Raw genomic sequence first — 15,636 nt, forward strand, 5'->3', positions numbered from 1 at the left:
GGGCAGGGGGCCGATACTGAGACCGTTTTTTTTGTCTGGCCCCTAGGCGACCAATGTTACCTACACAATTTTTTTCTACTTTGAATTGGTATAGAAATAATGTTCCAGCGAACAAATAGCGGTGTTTGATCGTTGTAATTCCTGTCTAGAAGTGAGTGCAGAACGTCGTGCAAACAATGATATGTACCGCAAAGAGGGCCATCAATTTCATGAGACGTCTTGAGGAGGGCTTCGCCAGTTAGCTGACGGTTTTGAACTACAGAGTTCAAACATAGCTGGTTACGGACTTTCTTATATATTGTAAGCAGAAAAGGTCTCTTGGGTTCTCATGCACTAAACAACTCGTGAAGAGGTTGTGGTCTCTTGTCAGCCTCGCGAACGGGTGAGAGGAGAGCATTGCGCCATTCCAGGAAAAAAAAGCACCTCGTTGTTTGCGGCTAAGAGAGAAATGCAAATACTACTACTGACTAATACTATTACTACAAGTATTACCACCACTACTTTTTTTTGCCTCTATCGAAACGCAGCCGCCGCGGTCGGGTTGGAACCAGGGAACTCCGGATCAGTAGCCGAACGCTCTAACCACTGAACCACCGCGGTGGGTTCACCCATAAGCGTTGCCCGTTTTCAACACTAGTGAAAACTCCGTGGTGGCTCAGTGGTTAGGGCGCTCGACTACTGATCCGGAGTTCCCGGGTTCGAACCCGACCGCGGCGGCTGCGTTTTAATGGAGGAAAAACGCTAAGGCGCCCGTGTGCTGTGCGATGTCAGTGCACGTTAAAGATCCCCAGGTGGTTGAAATTATTCCCGAGCCCTCCACTACGGCACCTCTTCTTTCTTTCTTCTTTCACTCCCTCCTTTATCCCTTCCCTTATGGCGCGGTTCAGGTGTCCAACGATATATGAGACAGATACTGCGCCATTTCCTTTCCCCCAAAACCAATTATTATTATTATTAGTGAAAACTCCTGAGCAAGAATACCGTGAAAGCAAGAATACCGTGAACGCGATTTGAAATCTTCACCACGGTGCTTTATCTCAAAAAGCCGAAATAAAAATCTTGTGCCATCCCATTAATGAGGTCCGGGCAGGAGGCCTTTTCTAACTTCGCTTCAACAAACCGGCAATACCAACGCCAAGTTCGGCACTAAACCTGCGCTTTGATGAACGCCTGAAAGCACAACATGGCATCCCAATTTACCGTGCGTCGCCTTTATCAACGTTCAGAATTTTGTAGCCGAAGAGTGCTGAGTGTTCGTACAATCCCCTTACGAGGATCGCATTATTTGTGGAGAAGGCAGCCGGGAGGCAAATGATATTTTTAAGAAAAAAAAAATATGCCGCCACCGTCCGGAAGAAGGTGATGAAACGAGCGTTAGCTGTTTGGTTTACTAGGATATGAATGAGCTTAACCTATGGCAACCGCCATCTTCGATTTATCGGTGACGTCGTCAATTGGCGGCCATCTTGAATATATCAGTGATGTCACCAATCAATCACCAATTCCATATACTAATGATGTCACCAATCAGATTGCTATATCGATTTACTATGGGGCCGCCATCTTGAATTCCTCGGACAGAAAATTTCACGCCGAAGGGAGGTGGTAGCAGACCCCGCAAAATCGAGAAGCGTGATAAGTAAGAGCTAACGCTCTTAAAAATTGCAGCACGCTTAAGCTTCACCTTTAAGAGTGGTGGTCGTGGTGAAAATTTTTCTTGATACGAAAGCCTAAAATAAAATTACGCAGCATCATTGCAGGCGGCCTTCAGGCTGCCATTTGTGCTTCGCGACAGCGTGTTTCAGGGCTGCCCGAGTGTCCACGGAGCGCGATATTCTGTTCAGGTGTCCACCGAGATGTCAGACAACTCCTGCGCCATTTCCTATCTTCAAAACCAATCTCTCCGATTTCTCCAAGTATTCAGAGCAACTCTTGGCCACCGAGCGATATACGACAATTTCGCATATTTTTTGGCAGTAGAATGGCGAAAATTGAAACGTAGACATATTCCGTAACTAAGAAAACAAGAACTCCGCTGAGCCGGATTTGAACAAGCGACCAGTGGATGTCCGCAGTAAGATAACCTCTACTGTCCACCGCTCTTCCAACAGTGCATGCTATCGACGGAATGGTCTCACAGTCTCCGCTGCATTGTCTGGGAAGTGACTTTAGGTAATCCTCACTTACATACGAAACCTCGCGGCAAGAGAGAAATCTACTTCAGCCACAAATTTCCGGTTTTTGAAGCGAAAAGCCTCACTACGCAGGTAAAGCAGTCATGGTGTAGAACGGAGAATGACCTTGAACGACCTTCAGCCCAACCACGTTCGCATTGTGTAACCTTATATGGTACAATTATGATGTCGAACCCTTGACCCCTGAGTGACCTATTGCTTTTAGTTGACCTCTGTCGTTGGGTGACCTTTGGGTTGACCTTTGACCTTAAGAACATCTGGTGGGGTGATGTGAAGCCACATGATGACACCCGATGGGAGTGTGGTAAAATCATTTGACACACGTCATAGCCACGTGTTCGTGTTGGTATATATAGAATGGCTGCCGCGAGCGTGTAGCGGAGCTGCCATGGACGAGCCTCAGACGCTTAACAAGCGTCCTTGCTTTTCGCTGAAATCCAGGATTAGCCAAGTTAAGCCACTTAAAATTTCTTTTCCACACATAGACGCATCATTGCCGGAATAAAACACCGGAAATTATGGAGAATTACCGGGAAACTTTTCAAACCTACAAAGGCATTCAAAGGGCGGCGACAACGCAGGCCACTCTTTACATACGCAACAGACTAATCTGAGCGCGTTACGTACGAAGTAATAATATACTTCATGGAGAATTCGACAAGCACAGCCTTAGCTGAATTTCGTCTGAAAGCGGTTCATCATGATTCATCGCGTAACAAAGAAGAAAAAAATGGCCAGGCTTAGCTTGGTTAAGCCAAGAATGCGTTGCATATGTCGATGGAGTTCCTTGCTGCTCCGTTGATACGATAGGCTATTGACTCGATCGCCATAGAAACTGCCCGTGTAGCAGCGCTCGATCGCCTTTGAGTCGATAGACTATCGGTTCGAGGGCCCTCGAAATGCCCGTGTGACAGGGGTATAAGACTGTCCCGGCGAAGGACCGCAGCTCTTTTATACATATGCCGTGACGTCAATCATAGCGCAGCGCCCCTAGCAGGAGGAGCGGGAGTCAGGTGGTGGCTGCGGCCGCGCGCGACCGCGCCAGTTGGGGCCCAGCTTTTCCTCCGTGACGTCACGCGCCGGCGCAGCGCCCCTAGCGGGAGGAGCGGGAGTCAGGTGGTGGCTGCGGCCGCGCGCGACCGCGCCAGTTGGGGCCCAGCTTTTCCTCCGTGACGTCACGCGCCGGCGCAGCGCCCCTAGCAGGAGGAGCGGGAGTCAGGTGGTGGCTGCGGCCGCGCGCGACCGCGCCAGTTGGGGCCCAGCTTTTCCTCCGTGACGTCACGCGCCGGCGCAGCGCCCCTAGCGGGAGGAGCGGGAGTCAGGTGGTGGCTGCGGCCGCGCGCGACCGCGCGAGTTGGGGCCCAGCTTTTCCTCCGGCTGTCGTGACGTCACGCTACGTGGTTGCGCTAAAGGTCAATGGTGGCTGCCCGGCCGCGCCCAAGGGCTGAACTGAGTTATTGTAATATGCAACGCATAAAAGGTTGCCTGTAATTTATCCAAGATAGAACTTAGGCCATTCCGATTGTAGTCGTTGCATTCAAAGCAGAAAGTGGAGCTTTTTCATAGTTTATAGTTTAAGAACAAAAATAGCGCTGCACACGCCGAGAATAGGCTGGAACACACTCTCAAAACCAACTGCCGATTCTAAGCGTATTCCCGTCCCTTTTCTGTTTCTTCGTCTGTGTGTGTTGCGTTAGCTTTTGTCGTGAAGGAAAAAACATGGTGCATTTACCTGTGCACTGGGCGAGGGATTCGCCAGCAGTTGCAGCACATCTTCGAAGGAACTAAGGCCGACAGCATACAGACGGATCAAGGCGATTGGCATATTTGGGCATCAAAAACTGACAGGATAGTTACCAAAGCTAGCGCGGAATTCAGAGGCAGCTGTTAGGTACTTGAATGTTGCAATATGGTGAGGTAGTGAATATGATAGCAACTTCACATCTGTATAGTTCTAATGCTGTCTTTGTAGTTGTCCACGCATATTGTTTATCGTCTGGCTGTCCTCTCCAGTCCGCTGTTGTAGGCGTGCAGCACCCCCGGGGATCCTTTCCTCGGGCGAAGCGTTTCACAGTATCAATACTCCGTTCTCATCATACTCTCCGTAGTCCTACGGCAAAACCTTTCCGGGTGGTTCCCGTGGTAACAGCCCTCCGGTTAGGAATACGTACGCTCTCGCCATACCCTCTTCCTTCCTCGTTCTCATTACAGAGTACCTACCCTCCAGGCGGTTCTCATGGCAAGCACTACCCACTTACCCCTTACACTCTCTCCACAAATTCCTCCTTTCAAGGTAACCACCCCCTCGTTAAGATTTTCTATGCTGTCTTTATGCCATGTGCCGTCTCCGGAAACTTGTACGGTTGGGGATTACTCCGCTCTTGACACAATCTCCTTGTTCCATGGTAACATCCTTCCGGACGGTTCCCGTGCTAACCACCCTCCGGTCAACAATCCCAGGCCTGCGTGCCGGGGGAGGGGGGGAAGCACCTTTTTCTAATGGAAATTAAAGTCGTTTCAATCAATCAATCAATCAGTCAGTCAATCAATCAACTCTTCAATCACACCTTCCTACGCCGTCTCCGTACCCTCCTACTTCCATGGTAACCCTCCTCCTGATTCCACGGCAACCATCTACTGAGTGCTTCCCATGGCTACGCACGCACTAGTTACAGCGACAACTGCTGCTACTGCTACTACTACTATACTACAACAACAACAACAACTACTACTACTACTACTACTACTACTACTACTACTACTACTACTACTACTACTACTACTACTACTACGAGAAACCCACGAATAGGCGCTTAACAACTGCCGCTGTTAAACATTAGTATGAGGACCGTAGACCAGGATAGGTGCTTCGGTCGATGTTAATGCGGTCTAACCCATTCCATACTTGGTGCGCTTTGGCGGGTCAAGATGTGGCCTTCAATTTCATGTGCCCAGTGTCCAGAGGAACTGACATAGGGAGAAGATAGGCATTAAATTATACCCTGTCTTGTTCTTTTCCCCGCGGTCCTGCGAACTATGCGGACTCCCGGATATCTTTAATTTCACCTTTAACTCCCACTCCTGCGGGTTCAGTGTGACGGGCCTCTCTGCAGTAATGCACCTAGTTAGGCTAGCGATGATTATGATGGTTATGATGCTGACTTATCCAAAATGCAGAGCCTCACGCAGTGCCTGCGAGGTAGTGCACAGACTGTTCTGCACTATAGCCTTCTGCTCTCACCTCACGTAGCCTGGAGGGCAGGCGCATCCAACGACGCACTGACGAGTGCAAGCTGTGGGGATCGGTCTGTTGCAGGTCCACGGACATGCCGAATCGCAGTAGTTGAAGTCTTGATTCGTGCGGCGCTTGCACTGGTTGCACTGCTGCACGGTGATGCACTGGCCCCAGGCATTGCGGATGTGGCCTGACTTGCAAACGCACGAACGACGCTTTTCCAGCTCCGAACGGGGAGTCAGACGAGGTTTGCAAAAGTTATCGGGTCGCGGCGATCCACGGACACGAATCTCCCAGCCATTGCATTTTGATGACAGGCCTGCAAGCAAATGATAGGTGTCAACGAAATCAGCACGTCTAGTGCGAAACCCGCTACAGTTGAGGTTATTTTATTAATGGGCAGAAGTATTGCCCGAACAGCTCAATTAGTCGATCTATGCAAAATCCATAGTTGCGATCCTCTGTAAATTTCCTGAGTTCGGCACGATCACTAACTGGTGGCCACCTTCTCTTACGGTTTCTTTTGGTACCCACTCTATGAGTATCATTCTATCAAATAATCCAAATTGCTATAAGTAAGAATAGATAGATGGGCTGTTTGGATAAGGTTCATTTCGAAGGAAAAACAGCGCGATCACATGTTGCACGAAGAAAGAAAATAAAATCAGAATCAGAAAGAGTTAATTTTAAACGAACAATCAGGGCTTACACATTAAAAATGTGCAAAAATGGTTACATACAAAAACAACGTATAAAACTGAAACTTATTACATAAAGTAATTATTAAAACATGCAGAAATGCAAATATAAAGTGAGCATAATATGGGCAAATGAACACACACACACACACACACACACACACACACACACACACACACACACACACACACACACACACACACACACACACACACACACACACACACACACACACACACACACACACACACACACACACACACACACACACACACACACGCACACACACACACACACACGCGCACACACACACACGTACACGTACATACATACATACATACATACATACATACATACATACATACATACATACATACATACATACATACATACATACATACATACATACATACATACATACATACACATACATACATACATACATACATACATACATACATACATACATACATACATACATACATACATACATACATACATACATACATACATACATACATACATACATACATACATACATACATACATACATACATACATACATACATACATACATACATACACACACACATACACACACATACGCACGCACGCACACATCGAAAACAGCGCTAGTGAGTGCTCTGTATGCTCTAACAATTAAAAAAGAATGTTTACCGTGATTGAAGAAAACTACGAGAACTACGCTTGAAAGTATAATTGCTAGGTGATTACAAAGTGGCAAGGAATACAAGAAAATTGGGCAGAGAAATTTGCTGTGAAATTACCGTTGTTAGATTTAGGCTTCGGTGGTAGGAAATTGTTTTGGCATGAGCAGTGAGTGAAACTGTGGAGGAAACTAGATACTATTAATTTTCGGAATAGTAAGTGAATCTTTCGCAAACTTAAAGATGAGAATGCCAATGTAATTATGAACAATGGATCAGACTCCTAGGATGTTATGGGCCTGCAGTAAGGTGCAGCATTGCATAAATAGTTACTGAATGTAATATTGCGTATGGCTTGATTCTGTATGTGTTGTAGCGGTTAGGCGTGTGTTCTGTAGGCGAACTACAAACTATAAGCGCTGTCTCAGAAGTAAGATTTTGTTCTGGAGAAAGCAGCGCATATTTTATATTACCTCAAATTCCAGCAATATCCGGCAAGCATACGAGGCAATCAACATAAGATACAAGAATCACCCAGAATGTTCTTTTCTCCGACATGTTACACATGAGGAGTTATCAGTGAAACCAATCTCCGTATCGGACACTGTAGTGGACTGCTGGCTGGCACACATGCGAGTTTCATTTCGGACGAAAAACGCTTCCACAATTTCGAGCTTTCGTCCTGCGCTCTTCGTCCATCGTCCCCATTGGCGCTGTGCTTCTCCGTTGAAATAGATCATTGTTGGAAATAAATGCATTCAAGTTGCACACCTGTTGCCCACCTCCCCTGGCCCCCTTGAAACACTTCACGCACTATGATTGCACGGCTGATGACATTCGTCAAGACGGCTGCATGATTAAAATTAGTTACTAAAACCTATACTGACTCAATTGCCACATGCTTGCGGAACGTCTCCTTGATATGAAATTATGCGCATGCAGACAGTAAATTTGACTATTGACCCTAGTGAAACGTTCTATATAATCCGCTCCTATAGAACTGGGGAAATATGGAGTCGGTAAGGTATGGAGAAATATATGGAAATCTATATCTTGTCTTTACGTTGTCCATAACCGTTCCATATAATTTCCATACGACTTTCATACAGTGTACGTAACGTCATATGGTTTTCGTAAGTCCTAATACGTGCTTACTAATGGCTCCATAACGACTCCATATGCTCTACTTACTGCATAAAATTTCTCATGGAAACGTATGGAATTATGGAACTCGTCATATAGAATATTTCAGTAGAGGAGATCAAATTTCCTAGTGCACTTTAAGTTTGCAGCAGCAAAACTATAAAGCAAATATGATCATCGGTCTTATGACACCTGCAAATAAACTTTGTCATGTGTGTGGCCTGACAGCACAGACACCGACGCAAATGACAGGAAAAAAGCTGGAGTTGATCTGCTGATGGGGAATATCTGCGTGGAAGTCTATGCAACACGGCGTTGAGGATGGCAGCAAATATACTCAGGGGTCGCCAAAGTTCGAAATAACTGTCCCTTTCGGCTGCCGTCAGTTTAACCCTGTAATGCGCAGGCATCGAAAATTTCAAGTAATACATATGAGCTTGCAGTATTTCATCACTAATCATCTCCACATTACAGATATGTATAAAGGTAGGTGATTTACTAAAGGAAGTGTGATTACAAATGAGCTAAATTCCGCTAGTTGCGATGAGTTATGGATGTCCAAAGACGACAAAGCTTCCCTCAAATTCCAAGACAGATGCTGTAAATCAAATTCAACATTCATACCTCCTCCGTTAGCTGCAATTCAGCATTAAGGACGAAGAAGTTTCTGGCTATTTCGCCAATGGGCTTTATGTTTAAATGATTTATCTTTCAGCAGGCCTCCTGTATTCCTAGCAGCGGACACTTTGTTCTTGCGTAGAGAGTAATCTCGAAAAAGGCCGCTTCTGGAATTATCAGAACACTTTAGGTAGTTCCGCAATAAAAAATGAACATTATTCATATCTTACTTCCTGTATCCCACGTGATACAGGAAGTAAGAGTCACAGTAAAATAAATAGCGATTTATTTGCAGGCAAGTGTACATGATAATAAGCAGCCCGCTTAAGCATTAAACGGAGAGTGAGGAGAACTCTATCAATTCTTTTTTCTTAGTAAAATCAGGTAGTACGACATTTCATGGCTTTGTTGCCGCTGGTCCAGGAGCGAAAGATGCATTTATTTCAAAGAAATTTGGATTCGAAGATGACAAAGTTTTCCCGTCGCTCCGATTGAAACTCGGCGCCCTCTTATGACGTCACAGTGTTCTCTTATGACGTCACAGGACGGAGTAACGTGAAACGTGACGTAAACGCAGACTCCCTGATTTCTGGTGGCTAGCTGTGCGGTCTAGCAGCAGCCGAAATGAAAGCTACCGCCACCGCACGTTAAAGGCATCTATCGGGGGTCGCTATACCGTCGCTTAGCTTAAGTTTGCACCGGTGTCTTCCCAGCGTTACGATTCATCCCGAACCCGTGATCTCGACAACGAATTTCTCGCAAAAACTCCGGCCTGCATTTCAGTGACCTCAGCTCCACAGAGCGTGCGATGCTTTTGAGGAGCACGGTTAGGTTAGGCGCCGGCGGGTCGTTTCTATATTCCGCCGTGAGCAGTCGTTGCTAAATAAATATCCCTAAACCAAGTTCGGGGAGTCGCGAGGGGCGATGACACGGTCGGCGCGTCGCGCTCATCGGAGGCTGTCCGAGGCTTTGGGCCAATGGATTGTGATTCCTTGAACGGCGCCGTGGCACAGTGCAGCAGGCGGCGTCGAGGAGGTTTCCCACGGTTGCAAGGGCAACTTTTTTTGCCACAAAAAAACAAACAAGACAAAACAAATAAGCACTCAAGGGCGCTCGCGTTTTAAGTTGGGTCTTGAAAGTAAAGCCGACGCACGACGCTTCAACGGGTTCCTCGCGTTTCCGTAGGAACGGGGTCCACCGGATCGGGCTCTCTCGCTCACTGGCATGTACCTTCAGATGTGTACTGTGAATGGATTAAATTAGCTGAGAGCTCGAATAGAACAGCTCCGCCCAATTGCCGAAGCTATTGAATGGAGCCGCAAACAAACGAGTTGAAGGAGAGCGCAGTCAGGGTCTCGGCAGGTTCCAAATCTCTTTTTCTTAACTGCCTTGTATCTTGTCTCTCGTCCTTAATAAACGATTTCCGTTAAGTAGTTTGAAGTTGACTGGCACAACCAGGAACGTTTCGCCGGGCGAGCATGCGAGGACACAAATGCTGCCTTGTACGATCACCGACCATCGTGCCATCATAGCTTTTCATCGACTGTAGCGATAACCTGACTAGCCTTAATAGGCTCTTTCAAAGGTTAACTAGCACTTGAGGCGGCAGTTGGAGTTCCTCTGCTGTTCGGCGCTGGTAAATCGAGGTGCGTCAAAAACAAGACCACGGGGCACGTAAAGTTCATAGGTGCGAAGCGCGATAACAAACCGAAACTCTCCTGGCCGCCTGCAGCGCCGCCAAGCATCGGTTTTCTTTGCTTCCGACATTATTGAATCAGGGCTGGCCGTGCGCAAAATAAACATAATATTAGAAGCACACAACACTCAAAACAGAAATGCAGATTATGAAGTAGAACATTTCCATGTCGCGAAGCAGCGAGGCTCGAAACAATGTATTAAGAAACAGCTACACGGAATATATGAACAAGATTATACCTTTACATTATACATAAAAAACGGGAGAAGGAACTTCTACAGATAAGCTATCTCTTCAACACTACACATGAAACGAAACTTTACCGGTGATTATTTTATATATTGGAAAGCAAAGGAAAAGCACTCGGTTTCATTCATTTGACTGTACAAATGCCTGTGTGAATTGTTTGATTTTTCGAACAAAGATGAGTGTTTTATCGATTTCAAATTTTTTGAAGTTCTGAAGGTATATAAAATATGCGAGTTTTTTTTTCCGTGATTAGTGTACATACGAGGAATAATAAATTTTTGTGTGTGGCGCAAGGACCGTTTTTTTCATGTTCCCCAGTTTGAAGGAACCAGAAAACTAATGTGCATATTAAATATCAAGTAAAAACAACTTGCCTATGAATAATATTGCCACGCTGCTGACTTTCTGCCGGCGCCACCTGGAGGTCGAACTGTGTTCCCGAGCGCGTGGCCGAACGTCTTCTTTGTCCAGAACGAGCGCGGCGGTGTTGGCAAACCTCGCCCGAGTGAACAGTTTGGTTCTCTGTATTTTCGCCGGTGACATTTTTGGTGGAGGTGCTGGGTACACGTCAGTCGGAATGGCTGTAGCCGTCGCGTCGGCGAGGTCTGACGTGGTGGATAAAGAGCACTGCCTCGTACACTCTCCAAGCTCGTCAAAATAAGCGACGACTTCTGACTTCGTCAAATGTTGCGGTTCACGAGTAAAGTTCGTGACTAAGATTTCGGTACGACCATTGGCAAGGTCTACTAGGCCTCGGGCGACACAAACTTGCCGAGCGAGTAGCAGGGACATGTTCGCTTCAGCAATGCCAAGAGCGCCGGTGCTGTCAGTACACTCGACTGTGACGAACTTGCTGGCTCGCGGAGGGATTGTTATGTGGTCGTCACATATGCGCAACATTACAGGGCTCGGTGGTTGTGTTAACGGCTCGCTGGGCGGAAAAAGATACCATGAGTTCCTGAAGGTTTATGATCGCACCATACTCGTGAAGGAAATCCATGCCCAGTATGAGGTCCTTTGAACAGTCAGCTAACACGGCAAAGGAGCCGGTGAAAGTAAGACCACGGATTTGGATGCGGCAAGTGCAGACGCCGATTGGTGTCATGACATGGCCACCGGCAGTGCGGATTACGGGTCCACACCAAGGCGTCAGAACCTTACGGAGTGTCATGGCTAGCTCCCTGCTCATCACAGAAAAATCAGCGCCGGTATCGACGAGTGCGGTCAGTTCATAACTGTCGACGGTTACTAAAATTTCAGCGGAAACTAATCGTTCGCAGCACGTCGGTGGGGTCGTCGGATCGGGTCGTTGACGCTCGGGCCGTCGTGTCCAATCGTCGGGTGGAGGCTGTTGACTTCGTGCAGCGGCGGCGGCCCTACCCCCGGAGGACGCCGTCTTCAGTTTTCCCGCCGAGGGGACGTGCCTCCGAACTGACCGGAGGTTGAGGGCCGACTGGGCGTAGCAAAGCGCCTCGGGGATGGCGATCGCGACTGTCGCCGCTGTGAGGTCGGGGGCGGCACTTGAGAGTTCAGGTACTCCTCTATGTCCCGCGGTCTTTCACCATAGCGTGGTCGAGGCGCGTCCGGTGGGAATCTTCTCAGACCCATCCGCCGGTACGGGCAATTCCGCAGAACATGGCCGGGCTCCCCGCAGTGGTAGCAGAGCGGACGATCGTTGGACGTTCGCCACACGTACGCTTTGCGGAATGGAGGGCACGGGTCCTGCTGCTGCTCGATGGGACGCACGTAACGATGGGGTGGTGGTGGTTCGGCAACGGGGCGAAACGCTTGCGGCGCCGGGGCAGGTCGGCGCAGGGCATCGCTGTAGGACATTACGTGCGGCTCCGAAAGGGGTGCTGGGGGTGGCTGCACCGCTCGCCGGATTTCGTCACGGAGAACATCGCCTGTCGAAGGTACGCTTTCTGACGGAGCACTCAAGTGGAGGTGTCGCAGTTCTTCGCGGACAATGCTCCGCACAAGCGCTCGCAGCGCCTCATCCCCGGGGCCTGGCAAGGACGTGCAGTACTGAGCGGCCGCTACATTTGCCTGACGGCCGTATTGGGCACTCCGTTCCTGCAAGGAACGTTCTATGGTCGTCGCTTCCTTGGCAAAGGCGGCGACAGTTCTCGGAGGGTCGCGCATGAGGCCAGCGAACAGCTGCTCCTTTACCCCACGCATAAGGTGCCTCACCTTTGTAGCTTCGGGCATGGCTGGGTCGGCCCGATTGAAGAGGCGGGTCATGTCCTCAATAAACATGGCCACGCTCTCGTTGGACTGCTGTGACCTGGAGCGAAGGGCAAGCTCGGCATTCTCCTTTCGCTCGCTCGAACTGAACGTGGCGAGCACCTCGCGGCGAAAAGCTGCCCAGTTAGAGAAGGACGCCTCGTGGTTCTCGAACCACGTTTTCGCCGAGTCTTGCAGTGCGAAGTACACGTTCAGCAGCTTTCGCTCGTCGTCCCATTGGTTGAACGCGGCCACACGGTCAAAACCGGCCAACCAATCTTCTACATCCTCGAACCGGTCGCCGTGGAAGGATGGTGGCGACCGAGGTGCAAGAAAGACGAACGGCGGGGCACTGCCGAAGGACTGACCTGTCTGGCTGCCAGTGGCGGAAGTCATGGCCCGAGCAGGAATCGTGAGTGGCTCAAATTCGGGTTGCAGGCCTCGCAGGCGACGGCTAGCTTTGTGGACAGGTGTGGCGTCTGCTCGTCGGGGAGAAGCGTCAGGGCTATCGTCCCGGTCCGCGTACATGGGATGATTAATGCTAAGTTTTACATGTTCGCTATCGAAGTGTGTTCCATATGAGAGACTAGGAGCAATTTTTCTTCCAATACCATTTAACACATTTCATTTGTATGGAAAGTGTTAAAAACAATAGGCAACTTTCGAGGTAAAACGCCTGAAACATTTACAGCCACGTAGAACACCGGGAGGTCGACGTTGAAGACAACGCAGCGAGCTATGGAAAGAAAAATGAAAGGTGTAACGTTAAGGGACAAAAGAGCAGAGTGGGTAAAGGAACACAGGCAGTTCAAGGACATCCTGGTAGAAATCAAGAGGAAGAAATGGGCTTCGGCGGGGCATGTGAAGCGAAGGCAAGATAACCGATGGTCGTTAAGGGTAACGGTCTGGATTCCAAGAAAAGGCGAGAGTAAGAGGGAATGGAAAAAGTTAGCTGGGTGCATGAGATTAAGTAGTCTGCGGAGATAGGGTGGCTGCAGCAGGCACATGACAGGGTTAATTGGAGAGTTATGGGGGAGGCCTGTTTCCTGCCGTGGGTGTAGTCAGGCTGGTGACGATGATGAGAACACTGTGGTAAAAGCCGCCCTTGATCAAGACGTTTTCAGCGACCTCACATTGTCTCGAGCCTCAAGGGCAGCGATAAGGGTGCGTGCAGGCACCGATAAATAAAGAAGGAGAAAAAACAAACGCAACACTTGGCAGCTATATTTTCAGCTCTAAATTATGCCAGGGCTTCGTTGATCTTGTCCAGTAACTGGCAGGCAAGATACGAGTTTATTAAACACTGCATGTAAGAAATATATTGGGCCTCTGTGATTGGCGTCCTCACGCCTCACTATGTGCAAATGATTACTCTTCGAGTAGGAATTCTGCGGTAAAAAATTTGAAAGAAGGAAATAAGTTTCAGATGCGTTGGGGCCTGAGTTGAAGCTTCGTTTGGTATTCTGCTTTGCAACATTCAAGTAGCAACAACTTGTGCACGTTAAGTGAGAACGTATAAATACGGTGCCTTGCACTCCTGACTACTACTCCCTTGGTGCCCATTTCTGGAATGTTTTCCAGAAGATAAAGATATATTTCTATGAGAAAACTTTGTAGCGTAAGTTCTGTCTCCGCTGACGATGTGACTAAAGTGCACGGTGGACTTAATTTCAATATCATACCTGCTACCTTAGGTCGTCTGCAAGACCTTTGGTCCTTACATTACCTTTACAGAACGTTCTTGCATGTAGCTGCTGGCATTTTGCGAAAACTTTTATAACATCTATGTGCCTGGTGGAAGCTTGAGACACTGGCAGATCTGTCCTTTTTTTCATAAGCCGCCGCGGTGGCTCAGTGGTTATGATGCCGGGCTGCTGAGCCTGAAGACGCGGGCCCGATCACGACCGCGGCGGCAGCATTTTGATGGAGGCGAAGTGTACCCGAGCCCTCCCGAGCCCGAGCCCTCCTCCGCGGCGTCCCTCAAAGCCTGAGCCAGTGTGGAACGTTAAGCACTTAAAACCAAATCAGCCATATTTTTCAACTACTTGGTGAATGAAAGGCGCATTAGTGCTCTTTTGAATAAACATGGTCTATGTCGCTAAAAAACTCAACAGTGTATATTAGCTTAGGGTACCTCACAAGATGGCGTTTGCTAAAAAATTAATGGTGTACTTACGTGGTTTTTGGCCGCATGTTACCACAACGCAGACAGCAGTCAGCAAAATCGCAGTGCGATGCATCTCCCTTCTTGCGTTGTGGTCTTCGCTCATACCTGTGCAAAGCTTTACAGGGGAAAGCATTGTACATCTGTGAGTCACTCCAGTTCCAAACAAACACATGTCACTCGAGGCCTTGTCATCGCCGGGCGAGCTTTCACTTGCCCAGAGCTGTATAAGCTGCGGAAAATTGACTGGAATACAATGGCTAGAAGCATGCGAAACTTCAGAAGATATACGCACAGTAGTGGCCTGCATGTTTCTATGCTTCTCCGTGCATTTGCTGCTGAAGCACGATATGCTCAATCTGTGTTCTCTTGTTTGGCCTGTACAATTATTTCTTGCTGCTTATGCTTATTCTATTTGCATGTTCCTTAAAATGGGGCTCTGGGAATAATTTCGACCACATGGGGTTCCTTAATGTGCACTGACATCGCACACTGCACGGGCCTCTCGAATTTCGCCTCCATTGAAATTCGACTGCCGCGGCCGGGATCGAACACGCGTCTTTCGGCTGAATGGCGGTTAGCTACTAAGCCGGCAGACGAGAGTTCGATACAGGCCGCGGCAGTCGAATTTCGATGAAGGCGAATTTCCAGAGTCCCGTGTAGTGAGCGAAGTCCATGCACATTAAAAAACGCTAGGTGGTCGAAATTTCTCGTGCCCTTCACTGTGTGGTCCCGATAACCTGAGT

At 48.3% G+C, this 15,636-nt stretch overlaps 1 protein-coding gene across 1 annotated transcript in view; it reads right to left on the bottom strand.

Moving 5' to 3' along the window:
- Positions 1-15,636, bottom strand: part of LOC144105118 (zonadhesin-like) — a 33,700-nt gene that overhangs the window by 679 nt on the left and 17,385 nt on the right. The window contains exons 4-5 of the mRNA XM_077638296.1: positions 14,903-15,150; positions 5,437-5,749 (exon numbers count right to left, since the gene is read on the bottom strand). Of these exons, the coding sequence (XP_077494422.1) occupies positions 5,437-5,749; positions 14,903-15,150 (561 nt within the window). The remainder of the gene's footprint in view (positions 1-5,436; positions 5,750-14,902; positions 15,151-15,636) is intronic.

The sequence above is a fragment of the Amblyomma americanum genome, chromosome 9, assembly GCF_052857255.1.
Source record: "Amblyomma americanum isolate KBUSLIRL-KWMA chromosome 9, ASM5285725v1, whole genome shotgun sequence".
Taxonomy (NCBI): Eukaryota; Metazoa; Arthropoda; class Arachnida; order Ixodida; family Ixodidae; genus Amblyomma; species Amblyomma americanum.